This window comes from Aotus nancymaae, unplaced genomic scaffold, assembly GCF_030222135.1.
Source record: "Aotus nancymaae isolate 86718 unplaced genomic scaffold, 86718_ANA_hifiasm-v0.15.2.pri h1tg000108l, whole genome shotgun sequence".
NCBI lineage: Eukaryota > Metazoa > Chordata > Mammalia > Primates > Aotidae > Aotus > Aotus nancymaae.
In genome coordinates, this window is record NW_026988523.1 from 40517317 (window position 1) to 40536355 (window position 19039).

General features: G+C 38.3%; 1 protein-coding gene across 1 annotated transcript in view; it reads left to right on the forward strand.

The window, feature by feature from the left end:
• Positions 1–19039, forward strand: part of ATF6 (activating transcription factor 6) — a 192561-nt gene that overhangs the window by 10423 nt on the left and 163099 nt on the right. Inside the window, exons 2-4 of the mRNA XM_064370667.1 lie at positions 1048–1124; positions 4645–4732; positions 6628–6734. Of these exons, the coding sequence (XP_064226737.1) occupies positions 1048–1124; positions 4645–4732; positions 6628–6734 (272 nt within the window). The remainder of the gene's footprint in view (positions 1–1047; positions 1125–4644; positions 4733–6627; positions 6735–19039) is intronic.

Consider the following 19039-nt stretch of genomic DNA (forward strand, 5'->3'; position numbering starts at 1 on the left):
TTGACTGGAGCAGGTTCAAGAACGAATGAGAGGAAAGAAATGAGAAAGCCCAAATAGAGAACTTTTTAAAGCAGTTTCAGCTTATATATAAGCCACAGTCCTCTGCTTACCTGTTTGTTGGCTGTGCAGCTGAGTAGTCTTTTCTGAGAGTCATGTGAGTAACCTTTGGTTATTACTACGTATACAATTTTTGCTAAATACTATTTTGTTTTAGGGTGGTGAAATGTTACTGTAATTGGTCAAGTTAATAATAGACTGGCAGTGTACTTCCTGAACTTGTGCAATGAGGAAATCATCAGAGCAGTTTCAGTGGAGTATAATAGATAAGGAGTACAAAGGAAGACCTAGTTTTGAAAAACTCTTCAAAGTGCCTGAAGTTTTGAAAGTGTCACAGAAAATAGGAACTTCATAGATTCTATGGTAAGCAGTCTTCTTGGGCCTTGGTCAACACCTTGACCTTTCTCTACAGAAAGTTTTCAGTATAGTGTATTGAAGAATGTTTTCTGTATCCACATATTTCTTGGTTTATAATGAAACCTCATTAGGAAATTGGAATATAGTTAGATTTGCTGAAATGAATTTGTTGGTTTAGATGAGTAAATCCTTTATTGTCTGGATAGAAAATTGGTTATACCCTTAACTTAAGGCATGGATGACAAATATGCAGTGCGTGTATACTTTCCTTAGTCCTCTCTATTATTATTACTTATGAACCACATTAACTTTTCATGCTGAACCCAAATATAGCATCAGAATTCTTGTTAGTAATGTTCCATAAAGCCATTACCAATTAGTCTTACATGACATATGACACAAAATCTTTTTTGATCCCTGGTGTAAGAATTCAGCTCACAAGATAAAAATTATGCAGAAAACAACACATAAATTGGAAATGAGCTTTGAATTGCTTGTCATTTACATTTCTGGGATTTATTAATAATAATAATGGCTAATAAGAAACCTTAATAGAGGTGACATAGGGGTACAGTGCTTGTTTCTTGGTCAAATAATTGAATTGACAGTTAATCTCTGTTCTTTTGTCCAAAGATTCTGCCCTATTTGCTGAACTCGGTTATTTCACAGACACTGATGAGCTGCAATTGGACGCAGCAAATGAGACTTATGTAAGTATTTACTAAGGTTGAATAATGTGATATTTAGTCTTTAACCCTAATTATTGCAAGAGAGTTTCAGGACAACAGGTTTAGGCTAGTAATTTAAGTTACATACTTCATGGTAAATAGCTTCTACCATTAAGTATGAAAGTTAGTAGCCATTTTGTAGTCAGCAAATGTAGGACAGTACAAATTGCATTGGTCTTGATATGAGACTTGTATTCTAGGCCCACCTTTGGCCCTAGGTAAAAACCTGCCTACTTGGTTTTTACAGGTACTTTGCTACATAAGGGAATTGGTGGGTGACTCTGGAAAAGTCACTGATCTACTGTTTTTTTACAGATAATTTGGTACATAAGGGAATTGGTGGGTGACTCTGGAAAAGTCACTAACCTACTGTTTTTTTACAGATACTTTGGTACATAAGGGAATTGGTGGGTGACTTTGGAAAAGTTGCTAATCTACCTACTTCTTTTTTACAGATAATTTGCTACATAAGGGAATTGGTGGGTGACTTTAGAAAAGTCACTAACCTGCCTACTTCTTGGTTTTTACAGATTATTTGCTTTTAAAAAGGAAGTTGGTAAGTTCTGCTTGACTAAGTTGGTATGTCAAGCAGAGCTTACCAACTTCCTTTTTAAAAGTTGTATATTTATGTAGAAAGCTCTGAAGAGTAGGTATATCCTTGCCTTTGGTTAGAGGTCTGTGTGAAAACTATTTTAACACTCTGAGTCCTCAAAAATATCTTAGATTTTCTTTTGTTGATTAGTACATATTAAGCTGTTTGGCCTATAGAACTTTGATTTTGTCTTATTCTTTAATGGATGAGGTGCTATTTCATTGAAGAAGTAATTCAAGTGAGCAGAATAATTAGTCACTCAGGTTGACTATCACATCATTTTAAGCTCTTATTAACTAGAGTACAAAATGTGTGCAGATTGCTTAGTGAATTTCAGATATTTCTTAAATAATGATTTAGCAGTTGTTTTACCATGAATCAACAGAAGAGGATGAAGCACATGATGTATTTTAGAAAATCAGTACATGGGATTTTAATGGTTTCATTTACTCCATGAGATACTTTAGAATGTGGCCTGTTGATTAAATTGCCTTTTAATATTGGCTATTTAAATAAGCAATTGATATTTGTATTTCATAACATCTAGAATCCTAAAGGAAAGTGTTTCTTTTAAACTATGTGAAGAAACTGTGTGCGCAATTGGAAAGATTAAGAGAAATATATTCCTGATTTTATGACTTAACATTCCATTATTTTATGCAAAGCACTCAATCTTTCACTTCCTTATTTTTTCTAGTATAACATGAAGGGACTGAATCTCTGAGAGCCCTCATGCCATCCTTCTTCCAAATGGTAGTAGAATTTCCCATGCTAAGTCATTGAAGAGCTAGCGTATATAAGTATGTTTCATTTTGCATAAATTGGGCCCATTAAATTTCTGATGAGATAAAATCTTTATGCTCTAGAAGGTATTTGACTTGGCTGAAGATTGAGTCAAAAGTTTCTTGAAGTAGATCATGCCCTTATTTAAAAGTATTGCTGGCACTCAGGCATGTAGCATTGGTAACTTTACATAGATTAAGAAAGCTTACAGATTTTTTGGTTGCTAAAAGTACAAGGCAGCTTAATTTTTTTTTTTTTAAAGACAGAGTCTCATTCTGTTGCCCAGGCTGGAGTGCAGTGGTGGGATCTTGTCTCACTGCAACCTCCCGCCTCCTGGGTTCAAGGGATTCTCATGTCTCACCCTCCTGAGTAGCTGGGACTACAGGTGTGTGCTACCACACCTGGCTAATTTTTGTATTTTTAGTAGAGATGGGGTTTCACTACATTGGCCAGGCTGGTCTCGAACTCCTGAGCTCAAGTGATCCACCCACTTTAGCCTCCCAAAGGGCTGAGATTACAGGCATGAGCCAGCACGCCTGGCCAAGGCTGCTTAATTTTTTAATGTGTAGATCCAAATAAGAAAAAAAAAGTGAAGGAGATTGATTTTTTCCTTTTTATTTATTTATTTTTTAAATTCATTTTTTCTTTTTCGCCAGTGTGAGGTACACAGCTACTTTTTCTTCTTTTTTCTTTTTTTGTTTTGATTTTTTTAAAAAAATGATTCTTTTATGATTTAAATAGTTTTTTTTTCATGTACACTTCCACATATTCTCTTTATTTACCCTGTACTAATATTTACTCAGTTACGGGCCCTATGATAAGAAAACAGTTTCCCTTCTGTGTTTCTGTTACAGTCTCAATAAAAATGAACCATATAATAGTCATTTTGGAACGATAACACTCTTCTAGAAATTATTAACAAATGGTCGTTACCAGTTATTAGATACATTTTTACTTTTTTTTTTTTGCCTGAGGCATATTTTCTTTATTGTTGCTTTTTTTTTTGAGACAGGGTCTGGCTCTGTCTCCCAGGCTGGAGTGCAGTGGCATGATCTTGGCTCACTGCAGCCTCCATCTTTGGGACTGAAGCAATCCTCCTACTCCAGTCTCCAGAGTAGCTGAGACCACAGGTGTGCACCACTATGCCCAGCTAGTGTTTGTATTTTTTTTTTTTTTTTTTGGTAGAGATGGATTTTGCCATGTTTCTCAGGCTGATCTTGAACTGCTGGGCTCAAGCAACCCTGTTGTTGCTATTTTATCATCTGTGACATTAAGTTAATATTTATTGCCTTTATTGCATTATTTATATATTAAATTTACTTCTCTTTTTGTCTCTGTGACTCCAGACACTTAATTTAAAATAGTACTGTTTGGTACTAACTTGTTATCAGATTTACATGAGGGCTCTGAAATTATGCGACACTTCTTTATTTTTGTATATGGTATAAGGTGGTCATCTGGATGACCCAGAATATGCTTATATTTTAGTTAGAAAAACCATCTAAATGAAAAGCACTTAATAGAGCCTTTAAGAAGTTTGCTGACCCCTGTTTGAAAAACTTAGTTTTATTTTATAGGATTAAAAAGTGTATTATAGGATTAATAAGTGTTTTTTTTAAATTCATAAAAGTTTTAGAAATTTAGGATGTATAGAACAGTAGAAAAAAAGGAGAATTACTCAGTGGTAACTACCCTCTTTATGATTCTTGCCTGTCTTTTGGATATGTCTGTATTCTTTCTATTTTATATAGAGATTATATTGTGAATAGAGTTTGCGTTGTCTTGTTTTTCTTAATGGGAAAATGTATTTTGCTGGACTTCTCTTATGATAAAAGACACATTTTTGACTCTTGTAAAGGTCTGTTCTCATAGAAAAGAGTGAAGCCGACTGAATCTTTTAAATACTGAATCCCTTACCTCTTTCCTAGTTGTTACTGCTGTGCTTCCGGTAACTGAATCTCTAGGCTCTCCAAGATGTATTCTCATACAAGACTGACTTCGAATATCATTTTACTGGGTTGGCTAATAGCAGTTATGTTATTTGTGCCAAATTGTGTCTCATAGCTTGATTTTAAGATGTATATGTTTTATTCTTTTAATATTCTTTTGGTGATTTGAAACCTACAGGAAAACAGTTTTGATCATCTTGATTTTGATTTGGATTTGATGCCTTGGGAGTCAGACATCTGGGACATTCACAACCAAATCTGTACAGGTAATTATGTGTTTCATTAGTAAAAGCTTTAAACAGATCAATTTTATTTTGCAGTTTGGTCCTACTCAAAATTAGGCGGGGTTATTTGGCTATATTGATAGGTTAAAAGATTCCTCGTGTTGTGCATTCTACTTCTGGTATGGCAATTGTATAAACGAATTTCTTGTCAAAAATGGATAAGAGGAATTTCATAGTTATGTTTCAGTAGTGTAATGAATGAATAAATAGTTCATATCAGAAATGGAAATGTTGATTTTGAATCTTGAATAATGTCTCTATATAAGATTAACCTGAGAACCAGACAGGGCTCAGGGAATCCAAGGGAAGAGGCTGGGTTACCAGAACCTAGGAACTTGGTAGAGGAGTTCCCATGCATTTAATACATGTACTTCTGAGAAGGGGCAGCACCTGGCTGATACTATCTTTAAGGGGGCGTGACGAAGTCAGGGTTGAGTATACTGAAAGAAGCTGAAACCTGGAGCAAATTGCCAATGTTGGGGTACAGCTGATGGTAGAATGAAGACTATCCCTTCTCCTTGCTTCTAGCATCTTTCTAGTATCTCCTATTGACAGGACTTAAAAGGGTGCCAGCTGGGAATAATTTGTATCACAGATTATAGAAAGTGGACTTGGTGCTGAGAGACAGTGAATAAATAAGCAGCACATTATCCTATCTGAATTCCTCCCTACCCCTGCACTACCTATTCCTCTTTATTTTATGTATTATAGTCCTTCATGCCTGTCTGCCTTCATAGAATGTGGGATACACAAGGGCAGTGTTCTGGTTTTATTATTTGACAAACTACTCTAAATCTTAGTTGCTTAAAACAACCACCATTTTATTAAATTGCTAGAATCTATGGGTCACAGATTTTGACTGGGTGCTCCAAAGATGGCTTGTCTCTGCTCCGTGATGTCCAGACCACAACTGGGGAGATTTGAAGACTGTAGTAGCTTGACATTTGGGGGCCAGAATCATCTTGAGGTTTCTTCACTCATATGTGCAGCATCTGGGGTGGAATGACTTGAAGACTAGGACTGTGAACTGGAGTGCCTGCATAGAGCCTCTCTATGTGGCGTGGTGTTCACAACTCATGGTGGTCTCAGGGTAGTCAGACTCAAAGGCTCCAAGTGTGAGTGTTCCAGCACACAAAGCAGAGGCTGCATTTCCAGCCTCAGAATCTATCCTCTCTTGATTGATGGAGTCAAGCCCACCTAAATTCATGGGGTGGGGAAGTTGCAAGATCACATTATAGAAGATCATGAGGGAAGGTCATGACGGATGGTAGATATTGTATGGCTAATTCTGGAAAACACAGTCTGCCATCCCTACCTTGTTCTATCTTTGACACCAAGGGACCCTGCCTGGGTCATAGTTGCTCAGTACATTTTTATAGGATAAATTAATAGTTTAAAAGATACGAACATTTTTTATGAGTTTTAATTGTATTGTCAAAAATGCTTTCCAGAATAATTATTTCCTGTTTCTTACTTTTTTAAAATTAAATTTTTGGGAATCTATAATATTTTGCATGTGGTATAATATTCAAAAGGTACAAAAATCTGTATAGTAGAAAAATGTCTCCTGCTTTTATTCCTCAGCCAACAAGTTCTGTTTTCCAAAGACAACTGCTGTTACCAGTTTCTTCTGTTTACCCTTCCAGAGAATTAGTGCAGATGCAAGTGTAGACACACACAGCCTCCCCGCACATATATAATTTGTTACACAAGTGGAAGCATACTAGATACTGCATCTTGCATTTTCACTTGTTATATTTCGGTGACCTTAGCTTCCACATCTGATTGAATTTTAAAAGATTTTACCTTCTTTCTTGTTCATTTTATTCTAAGTTTTTGTTGTCCAGTGGGTAAAACCTTTCCTCCGTGTTTTCCAGTTAAAGACATTAAGGCAGAACCTCAGCCACTTTCTCCAGCCTCCTCAAGTTACTCAGTCTCGTCTCCTCAGTCAGTGGACTCTTATTCTTCAACTCAGCATGTTCCTGTGAGTAGCCAGTCTTCTACAATGATTTTGGTTATAATATTACCTGGAAAATATATATATGGGGGAGGCAGTTAACATTTGTTGAATACTACCATGAGTTTTATTCTCTCATTAATGAGGGAACTGAGACTCAAGAAAGAGCCTGTGGGAGCTAGACAGTTGTTAGTGCCTTTGGTTTTGCCCTCTTTCCCTTCTGTTCATGCCTCCATAATTTCATTGTTTCATCGCATTTTTATTTATTTTTATTTTTTATTTATTTATTTTATTTTTTTTTTATTGCATTTTAGGTTTTGGGGTACATGTGAAAAACATGCAAGGTTGTTGCATAGGTGCATACGTGGCAGTATGATTTGCTGCCTCCCTCCCCTTCACCTATATCTGGCATTTCTCCCCATGCTATCCCTCCCCAACTCCCCACCCCCCTGTTATCCCCCCTCCCCCCCAACAGACCCCCGTGTATAGTGCTCCCCTCCCTGTGTCCATGTGTTCTCCTTGTTCAACACCCGCCTATGAGTGAGAACATGTGGTGTTTGGTTTTGTGTTCTTGTGTCAGTTTGCTGAGAATGATGTTTTCCAGGTTCATCCATGTCCCTACGAAGGATGTGAACTCCTCGTTTTTAATGGCTGCATAATATTCCATGGTGTATATGTGCCACATTTTTCCTGTCCAGTCTATCATCGATGGGCATTTGGGCTGGTTCCAGGTCTTTGCTATTGTAAACTGTGCTGCAATGAACATTCGTGTGCATGTGTCCTTATAGTAGAACGATTTATAATCCTTGGATATATGCCCAGTAATGGGATTGCTGGGTCAAATGGAATTTCTATTTCTAGGTCCTTGAGGAATCGCCACACTGTTTTCCACAGTGGTTGAACTAATTTACACTCCCACCAACAGTGTAAAAGTGTTCCTATTTCTCCACATCCTCTCCAGCATCTGTTTTCTCCAGATTTTTTAATGATCGCCATTCTAACTGGCGTGAGATGGTATCTCAATGTAGTTTTGATTTGCATTTCTCTAATGACCAGTGATGATGAGCATTTTTTCATATGTTTGTTGGCCTCATGTATGTCTTCTTTTGTAAAGTATCTGTTCATATCCTTCGCCCATTTTTGAATGGGCTTGTTTTTTTCTTGTAAATCTTTTTTAGTTCATTGTAAATTCTGGATATCAGCCCTTTGTCAGACGGGTAGGCTGCAAAAATTTTTTCCCATTCTGTTGGTTGCCGATTCACTCTAATGACTGTTTCTTTTGCCGTGCAAAAGCTGTGGAGTTTGATTAGGTCCCATTTGTCTATTTTGGCTTTTGTTGCCAATGCTTTTGGTGTTTTGGTCATAAAGTCCTTGCCTATGCCTATGTCCTGAATGGTTTTGCCTAGGTTTCCTTCTAGTGATTTTATGGTGTTACGTCTTATGTTTAAGTCTTTAATCCATCTGGAGTCAATTTTAGTGTAAGGTGTCAGGAAGGGGTCGAGTTTCTGCTTTCTGCATATGGCTAGCCAGTTTTCCCAATACCACTTATTGAACAGGGAATCCTTTCCCCATTGCTTGTTTTTTTCAGGTTTGTCAAAGATCGGGTGGTTGTAGATATGTTGTGTCGCCTCCGATGCCTCTGTTCTGTTCCATTGGTCTATATCTCTGTTTTGGTACCAGTACCATGCTGTTTTGATTACTGTAGCCTTGTAGTAGAGTTTGATGTCCGGTAGTGTGATGCCTCCCACTTTGTTCTTTTTGCTTAGAATTGACTTGGCTATGCGAGCTCTCTTTTGGTTCCATATGAAGTTTAAGGTGGTTTTTTCCAGTTCTGTGAGGAAGGTCATTGGTAGCTTGATGGGGATAGCATTGAATCTGTAAATTACTTTGGGCAGTATGGCCATTTTCACGATATTAATTCTTCATAACCATGAACATGGAATGTTTCTCCATCTGTTTGTATCCTCTCTTATTTCGTTGAGCAGTGATTTGTAGTTCTCCTTGAAGAGGTCCTTTACGTTCCTTGTTAGTTGTATTCCTAGGTATTTTATTCTCTTTGTAGCAATTGTGAATGGCAGTTTGTTCTTGATTTGGCTCTCTTTAAGTCTGTTATTGGTGTATAGGAATGCTTGTGATTTTTGCACATTGATTTTGTATCCTGAGACTTTGCTGAAGTTGCTTATCAGTTTCAGGAGATTTTGGGCTGATGTGATAGGGTCTTCTAGATATACAATCATGTCGTCTGCAAATAGAGACAATTTGACTTCCTCCTTTTCTAATCGAATACCCTTTATTTCTTTTTCTTGCCTGATTGCTCTGGCTAGAACTTCCAGTACTATATTGAATAGGAGTGGTGAGGGAGGGCATCCTTGTCTAGTGCCAGATTTCAAAGGGAATGCTTCCAGTTTTTGCCCATTCAGTATGATATTGGCTGTCGGTTTGTCATAAATAGCTTTTATTATTTTGAGATACGTTCCGTCGATACCTAGTTTATTGAGAGTTTTTAGCATAAAGGGCTGTTGAATTTTGTCGAAGGCCTTCTCTGCATCGATTGAGATAATCATGTGGTTTTTGTTTTTGGTTCTGTTTATGTGGTGAATTACATTTATAGACTTGCGTATATTGAACCAACCTTGCATCCCCGGGATGGATCCTACTTGATCATGGTGGATAAGCTTTTTGATGTATTGTTGTAATTGGCTTGCCAGTATTTTATTGAAGATTTTTGCATCTATGTTCATCATGGATATTGGCCTGTAGTTTTCTTTTCTTGTTGAGTCTCTGCCGGGTTTTGGTATTAGGATGATGTTGGTCTCATAAAATGATTTGGGAAGGATTCCCTCTTTTTGGATTATTTGGAATAGTTTCAGTAGGAATGGTACCAGTTCCTCTTTGTATGTCTGGTAGAATTCGGCTGTGAAACCATCTGGGCCTGGGCTTTTTTTGGGTGGTAGGCTCTTAATTGCTGCCTCGACTTCAGACCTTGTTATTGGTCTATTCAGGGTTTCGACTTCTTCCTGGTTTAGGCATGGGAGGAGGCTACTGTCCAGGAATTTATCCATTTCTTCCAGGTTTTCTAATTTATGTGCATAGAGTTGTTTGTAATAATCTCTGATGATGGTTTGAATTTCTGTGGCATCTGTGGTGATATCCCCTTTATCATTTTTTATTGCATCTATTTGGTTATTCTCTCTTTTCTTTTTTATTAGTTTGGCTAGTGGTCTGTCTATTTTGTTGATCTTTTCAAAAAACCAGCTCCTGGATTTATTGATTTTTTTGTAGGGTTTTTCGTGTCTCTATCTCCTTCAATTCTGCTTTGATCTTAGTTATTTCTTGTCTTCTGCTAGGTTTTGAGTGTTTTTGATCTTGCTCCTCTAGCTCTTTTAATTTTGATGATAGGGTGTCAATTTTAGTTCTCTCCTTTCTTCTCATGTGGGCACTTATTGCTATATATTTTCCTCTAGAGACTGCTTTAAATGTGTCCCAGAGATTCTGGTATGTGGTGTCTTCGTTCTCGTTGGTTTCGAAGAACATCTTTATTTCTGCCCTCATTTCAGTGTTTATCCAGTCAACATTCAGGAGAAAGTTGTTCAATTTCCATGAGGCTGTGCGGTTCTGGGTTGGCTTCTGAATTCTGAGTTCTAACTTGATTGCACTGTGGTCTGAGAGACTGTTTGTTATGGTTTCCGTTCTTTTGCATTTGCTGAGGAGTGATTTACTTCCAATTATGTGGTCAATTTTAGAGTAGGTGTGATGTGGTGCTGAGAAGAATGTATATTCTGTGGATTTGGGCTGGAGAGTTCTGTAAATGTCTATTAGGTTTGCTTGTTCCAGGTCTGAGTTCAAGTCCTGGATATCCTTATTAATTTTCTGTCTCGTTGATCTGTCTAATATTGACAATGGTGTGTTGAAGTCTCCCACTATTAATGTGTGGGAGTCTAAGTCTCTTTGCAAGTCTTTAAGAACTTGCCTTATGTATCTGGGTGCTCCTGTATTAGGTGCATATATATTTAGGATCGTTAGCTCTTCTTGTTGCATTGATCCTTTTACCATTATGTAATGGCCTTCTTTGTCTCTTTTGATCTTTGTTGCTTTAAAGTCTATTTTATCAGAGATGAGAATTGCAACTCCTGCTTTTTTTTGCTCTCCATTTGCTTGGTAAATCTTCCTCCATCCCTTTATTTTGAGCCTTTGTGTATCCTTGCATGTGAGGTGGGTTTCCTGGATACAGCACACTGATGGGTTTTGGCTTTTTATCCAATTTGCCAGTCTGTGTCTTTTGATTGGGGCATTTAGTCCATTTACATTTAGGGTTAATATTGTTATGTGTGAGTTTGCTCCTGTCATTTTGATGCTAGCTGGTTGTTTTGCCCATTGGTTGATGCAGATTCTTCATTGTGTTGCTGCTCTTTACCATTTCGTGTGTTTTTGGAGTGGCTGGTGCTGGTTGTTTTTTTCTATGTGTAGTGTCTCCTTCAGGAGCTCTTGTAAAGCTGGTCTGGTGGTGATGAAATCTGTGAGTACTTGCTTGTTCACAAAGGATTTTATTTTTCCTTCACTTATGAAGCTTAGTTTGGCTGGATATGAAATTCTGGGTTGAAAGTTCTTTTTTTTAAGGATGTTGAATATCGGCCCTCACTCTCTTCTGGCCTGTAGGGTTTCTGCTGAGAGATCTGCTGTGAGTCTGATGGGTTTCCCTTTGTGGGTAACCCGACCTTTCTCTCTGGCTGCCCTTAGTATTTTCTCCTTCATTTCAACCCTGGTGAATCTGATGATTATGTGCCTTGGGGTTGCTCTTCTAGAAGAATATCTTTGTGGTGTTCTCTGTATTTCCTGGACTTGAATATTGGCCTGCCTTGCTAGGTTGGGGAAGTTTTCCTGGATAATATCCTGAAGAGTATTTTCCAGCTTGGATGCATTCTCTTCGTCACATTCAGGTACACCTATCAAACGTAGATTAGGTCTTTTCACGTAGTCCCATATTTCTTGTTGACTCTGTTCATTCCTTTTTACCTTGTTTTCTCTAATCTTCCCTTCTCGTTTTATTTCATTGAGTTGATCTTCGACTTCTGATATCCTTTCTTCTGCTTGGTCAATTCTGCTGTTGAAACTTGTGCATGCTTCACGAAGTTCTCGTGTTGTGTTTTTCAGCTCCATCAATTCACTCATATTCCTCTCTAAGTTGTCCATTCTCGTTAGCATTTCATCAAGTCTTTTTTCAAGGTTCTTAGTTTCTTTGCATTGGGTTAGAACATGTTCTTTTAGCTCGCAGAAGTTTCTTATTATCCATTTTCTGAAAGCTGATTCTGTCATTTCATCACACTCATTCTCCGTCCAGTCTTGTTCCTGTGCTGGTGAGGAGTTATGCTGCCTTGTAGGGGGAGAGGTGTTCTGGTTTTGGGTGTTTTCATCCTTTTTGCGCTGGTTTCTTCCCATCTTTGTGGATTTATCCGCCTATTGACTTTGTAGTTGCTGTCTTTCTGATTTTGGTAATTTTAAGTCTGCAGCAGCTGAACTCATAAACCCCCTTTTCTTCTCCCCAGGTGTTCTGGCCCAGGGGGTTAGTGCTTTATGCTTTTCAGCTGTGTTGCTGCCGTTTTCCCTGCCCACAAGGTGGCAGTCTAGTCACACTCAGCCTGCAGAGGCTTCGCTGAGCTGTTTTGGGCTCCGCCCAGCTTCCGTGTGAGCTTCCCTGCAGTCCTGTGGGTGTAGTTAGAACTGCTTCCGCTATGCTGGCCCGCCCCTGTAGTGACGGAGTCTCTGTAGTGGTGGGTTGTCTTGGTTACGGAAAATTGCCCCGGGAACTGCAGGGTGTTTCCCGATGGAGGACGCCCCTCCCCCACAGAGCTGGACCGTCCCGGGTTCAGCCGTGTTTCCAGAGGGGCCCTCTTTGCCCGGTAATCTCTTGGCTTGCCTCCTTGCCACAGCTCCCCTTGCTGGCCCAGAGGGGACACAGTCTCGTTCACTTTGCTCAAGGAGCCGCTGCTCCGCCCCCGGTGCAGGCCGAGCGGCTGCTCTGGTCCAACCAGCGGTGCTGGGAACCCGTGGAGCTTCTCCGCCTGTGAATCTCCTGGTCTGTGGGCAGTTAAAATCCGCTGCCCTGTGTGCCGCTGCCTCAGCCGAAGCAGCGGCTCTGAGATTCATGGCGCTCCCTTGCCCGGGGTCTCCTGGCTTGGCTCCCTGCTTCAGCTCCCCTTGCTGGCTCAGAGGGAACTCTGTCTCTCTCGCTCTGCATAAGAAGCCACTGCCCCCCGCCCCAGGGCGTAGGCTGAGCGGCCATGCCACTCAAACCAGCGGTGCTGGCGACCCGTGGGGCTTCTCCTCCTGTGAATCTCCTGGTCTGTGGGCAGTAAAAATCCGTCTGGAAATGCGGCGTCCACTCCTCTGTGCCTTCTCTTGGAGCTGCAATCCCGACTTCCTCCTAAGCGGCCATCTTTGTTTCATCGCATTTTAACAGTATCCAGTATTGTTTTGTTTATTGGCTTACTGTCTTCTCCCTGCCCTTCTTTCTCCTTCCTGTTAGAATATCCATTCTTTACATATGGACATAGAAGAATGTAATATGGTCAGTCTTTATATCTCTTTAGCCACAGAATCTAGAATGATTGCTTTAGTTTGGGAATGCCTAGTGCTACCTTTAGAAGGGGCTTTTTTTTTTTTTTTTTTTACGTTGGGCTCTGGGGTACATGTGCACATCCTGCATCCTGCAGGATTGTTGCATAGGTACATACATGCCATGGTGGTTTGCTGTCTCCATCCCCCCCACCCCCTCCCCACCTACATCAGGCATTTCTCCTGGTGTTATCCCTTCCCATCCTCCCCGGCCCCCCACTGTCCCTCCCCTCCCCGAAATAAGAGAGGACACAAACAGATTGAAAAACAGTCTATGCTCCTGGTTAGGAAGAATCAATACTGTGAAAACGGCCATACTGCCCAAAATAATTTATAGATTCAATGCTGTCCCCATCAAGCTACCATTGACCTTCTTCACAGAACTGGAAAAAACCACTTTAAATTTCATATGGAACCAAAAGAGAGCCGGCATAACAAGACAATCCTAAGCAAAAAGAACAAAGCTAGAGGCATCACACTACCTGACTTCAAACTATACTACAAGGCTACAGTAATCAAAACAGCATGGTATTGGTACCAAAACAGAGATATAGACCAATGGAACAGAACAGAGACCTCGGAAGTAATGTCACACATCTACAACTATCTGATTTTTGACAAACCTGACAAAAACAAGCAATGGCGAAAGGATCCCCTGTTTAATAAATGGTGTTGGGAAAACTGGTTAGCCATATGCAGGAAACTGAAACTGGACCCCTTCCTTACACCTTATACAAAAATTAACTACAGATGGACTAAAAATTTAAACATACGAACTGACACCATAAAAACCCTAGAAGAAAACCTAGGCAACACCATTCAGGACATAGGCATAGGCAAGGACTTCATGACTAAAACACCAAAAGCATTGGCAACAAAAGCCAAAATAGACAAATGGGATCTAATTAAACTTAAGAGTTTCTGCACAGCAAAAATCATTAGAGTGAACCAGCAACTAATAGAATGGGAAAAAATTTTTGCACTCTACCCGTCTGACAAAGGGCTAATATCCAGAATCTACAAAGAACTAAAGCAGATTTACAAGAAAAAAACAACCCCATTCAAAAGTAGGCAAAGGATATGAACGGACACTTTTCAAAAGAAGACATACATGAGGCCAACAAACATATGAAAAAATGCTATCCTTTGTCATTAGAGAAATGCAAATCAAAACCACACTGAGATACCATCTCACGCCAGTTAGAATGATGATTGTTAGAAAATCTGGAGACAACAGATGCTGGAGAGGATGTGGAGAAATAGGAACACTTTTACACTGTTGGTGGGAGTGTAAATTAGTTCAGCCATTATGGAAGACAGTGTGGCGATTCCTCAAGGACTGATGTTTTTATAGAAGTGCGGTAGCTCTTTAAGAATGCTTCTGCTCTGCGTCCAGACAAAAGCCCTCAGGCCAGGAAAAGGAAGTACCTGATTTAGGTACTTTTTAGAATGGGGAAAGGGAAAGTATAAAAATAAAAAATTCGAATAATATTTTAGTGTATTATATGTGCTACAAGTTGTGATATCTTTGTTCCTGCAGGCTCTACATTTAGTTACTAAATCCTGGTGGTTTTATGCACATAATTAATTCAAGGATTCATCTTTTCTGCCCCTGCCAGGCCATCACCATCTCACCTGGATGAAGTCAATAGGATTTTAACTGGTCTGTTAGCCTGCCAACTACTCAAACCTTTCTTAGCAGAATCTTCAAAGAGAAATATTTCAGTATCACAAGCTTGACTGTGTCAGTCATTTTCTTAAAACCTTTTAATAACTTTCCAGCCCTTACAAGGATGAAATTTAAATTCTCAAGAGTACTAGGCCCTCCATGATCTGTCCCCCGTTTACCTTTCCAGTCTCCTTTCTTGCTATCCCCACCTACTTCCACATTCCCCTTAGCTTGAGCCCTGTGAGAGTTCCTGCCTGAGAGCTCCTATGCACTCCACTCATTCAGCCACTGTGCCAGGCACTGTTCCAGATGCTGGCAGTGAACATCAGCAGTGAGATCGCTGCTCTTATGGTTCTAGGTTTTTGCACATCGTCTTTCTTCTGCCTAGAATAGCCCCATTTTTTTCTTATCTTGGAAAACTCATCTTTCAAGTCCCAGTTCAAAAATTACTTCCTTTACGAAGTTTTTCTCTGATTGCTACTATTTGTAGCTCTCTGAGGTCCCACAATTTCACCAATGATTTAATTTTTTTAAAATTAATAATTTATTTTTGAAGTCAAAATTATATAAGATGTATTCAGAAAAACCTGGTTTCTATCCTTGTCATTTCCATCCTTTTTTACACAAAAGGCAGCATAGTATATACCCTGTTCTGTACCTTGCTTTTTTAGCTTAGCAGGATAACTCTAATTTCAGAGTATATAATTTTCCCATGATGCTACATAATATTTCATTGTATGGCCACATCATGCTTAATTCAGTGATTTCCTTATTGATGAGTATTTGTGTTGTTTTTAGTCTTTTCTAGACTGAGATAACTGGTGCATAAGTCTTTTCCAGACTCGAATAAGCTGTAGTAAATAACCTAGTACATAAGTCACTTCGTATTTTTGCCAGGATATTTTTGGGATATATTCCAAGAGGTGGGACCGACACCAGGGTAAATACACTTGAATTTTGCTAGATATTGCCAAATTTCTCTCTATAGGGGTTGTAAAATTTTACATTCTCAGCAGCAGTATGTTAGAGCGCCTGTTTTCCCATCATCACTCCACAATAGGTTTTATTTTATATTTCTTTTATTATAAGTATGGTTAAATATTTGTTCATATATTTTATATGTTTAAGGCCTATTTGCATTTCTTTTTCTCTTTTTTTTTTTTTGAGATGGAGTTTCGCTCTTGTTATCCAGGCTGGAGTGCAATGGCACGATCTCGGCTCACTGCAACCTCCGCCTCCTGGGTTCAAGCAATTCTCCTGCCTCAGCCTCCCAAGTAGCTGGGACTACGGGCGTGCACCACCATGCCCAGCTAATTTTTTGCATTTCTTTTTTTTTTAAATGAACTGTCAGTTCAAATTTTTGTTCATTTTTTAATTGAATTATATTGGTCTTCTCTTTACTATTTTAGGCGCTTTATTATATATTGGGGTTATTAGTCCTTAGTTTGTGGAATAAGCTGGAAATATTTTTTCCCCAATTTTTCTTTTGTCTCTTTATTTTTGGTGTTTATTTTCCCCAGGTATACTGTTTTCTATAGCCAAATTATTGATCTTTTCTTCACTGCCTCTTTTTTTGTCATTCAAAGGAAGGTTTTTACCACTCAGAGGTTATAATTCATTCATATTTTTATTCTTATTTTTTGTTTATGCTAATTTTTTTGTTTGGAACAATCTCAAATTCACAAAAGTGTTGTGAGTACATTCCAAATAACTTGTTTTTCCCTTATGCACTTGAGAGTAAGTTGCCAGTCCAATGCCCTATCACTCCAATACTTTAGGGTCTACTTCCTACAAGTACAGATTTTTTTTAGATAGCCATAATACAAGCACAAAATCAGAAAATAATTGATATGTTACTATAATCTAACCTTCAGCTCTCATTTAAATTGTGCCAGATATCCCAGAGGTGTCCTGTAGACTATCAAAAGGATCCAGTTCAGAATCAAGCATTGCATATAGTTGTCTTGTCTTTTTAATCTTGTTCAGTGTGAAACAGTTCTTTATTAATCCTTGACTTTCTTCACCTTGTCACTTTTGGGGATTAGGGGCTGGTTGAAGAATATTTCTCAGTTGGGTTTGTCTGATGTTTCCTTAGGATCAGATTCAGGTTTTGTATCTGTGGCAGGAATGTCACAGAAGTGCTGTGTCCCTCTCACTTACTTTTGATGATCCAATTTTGATTTTTTCTAATACTGATGATGTTCACTTTGATCACTTCATAGATGGTGTCTGCCAACTATTCCATTGCGAAGTTGCTTTTTCTGTCTTTGCCTTAAATATTTTGTGCAGAAGATACTTTAAGACTATGTAAAAACATCCTGTTCCTTATAGAACTTTTTATTTGTTCACTTATTTGTTAATATCAGTATGGACTCATCGTTTCTTATTTTATCCAACAGATTTATAATCCATTACTATAATTATTTATTCTGATCTTACATTGTCCTGGATTTGCCAGTGAGGATCCCTTCAAACCAGTTCTTATGTTCTTTTAACATGTCTCCTTTGGTCTCTGACATCTTACACCAGGCTGTCTCCCATGTGGATGCCATCTTCACTCTGCTCTGACTCCTCCTGCCAGGCTGCCTGCCATATCAGTGCCCCCTCTACCCTTCTTGGACCCTGACATTCCACCAGGCTGCTTCTCTGCATGGGTGATGGTCTTGCTTTGCCTCAACTAGTGGTATAGGATAAAATTATTCAGGAAAGAATATTTTTTTTCTAAGTGACTATGAATATGTATTTATCATAAGATATTGTTTTTAGTATTTAGATCTCTGATCTATTTGAAATTACTCTTGTGTATGATAGGAGATACAAATCCAATTTTATGTTTTCTAAATGAATATCAAAAGGATTATTCTAGTGCAATTTTATTAAAAAGTTCATCTGATTTCAATTATATGCATGTATTTAAATTTATGTAAATGTATTATAGTAGATATCTTTGTATTATTTACTTTTAAAAATCAGCACAGTGTTTTTAGGATCAATTCCTATTGCTCTGTGTACATCAAATCTGTTGCATCTAACTCTGAACAACATTCAAGTATGCATTCACTACATTTTACTTACACCATAATGAATATTTAAAAAAATGTTTCCTTGTGGACTCGTGTGAGAAATCCAATTTATGCCTAGAATTGCTGGGTGGTAGAATGTGTAGGTATGTAATTTGACAGGTGCTTCCATATTGCTCTCAAGGATCATCATGGTACTCTGTAGGCTGGAAGCAGTGCCTGAGGATCCCTGTGACTTCTCTTCTGATGCTTGGCATTGTCTGGCTTTAATTTTTGCCCCGTGGCACAATATGTTTTGTTGTTGTTTGCTTTTACTTTGTTTTATTTTGTATTTCTTTGGTTATTGTGTTCAACATTTCTTTAGATTCTTAGGAGATTTTTGCACTCTATTTCATTTATACATTGTTTCTTCCTGTCCTTTGCTCTGTGTACATCAAATCTGTTTTATCTAACTCTGTACAACATTTAAGTATGCATTCACTACATTTTACCTACACCACAATGAATATTTTAAAAAATGTTCCCTTGCAGACCCATGTGAGAAGTCCTTTAGGATATATGCCTAGAATTTCTATTCAGTTGTTGTCCTCTTGTTTATTTGTAGGAATTCCTCGTATATTTGAAATAGTAAACTCTTGTTGGATTTAGACATTGCCTACATCTTTTCCCTTTCTGTTACCTATTAACTTTGTAGTCTTTATTAAGTATAAATAGTTAATTTTGAATTACTTAGGCTTATCTTTTTTTAATTTTCCTTTATGGTTTATTTTTGAAGTTGTTAAGAAGTCCTTCTATGTTTTTAGGTCACTAAGATATTCTCCTTCATTTTCTTCTGTTAACTATATGGTTTACCTTTCACATTTAGGTTTCTTAATACTCTTAGAGTTCATTTTAATATGTGGTGTTAGGTTGGGATCTATCATTAGGTAGGGATCTAGTTTTAATTTTCTCTATAGAAGTGAACCAGTTTTCCTAACTGTATTATCTTTATAATCATTTGTAATCATTCTGTTCAACAATATTTGTGTACC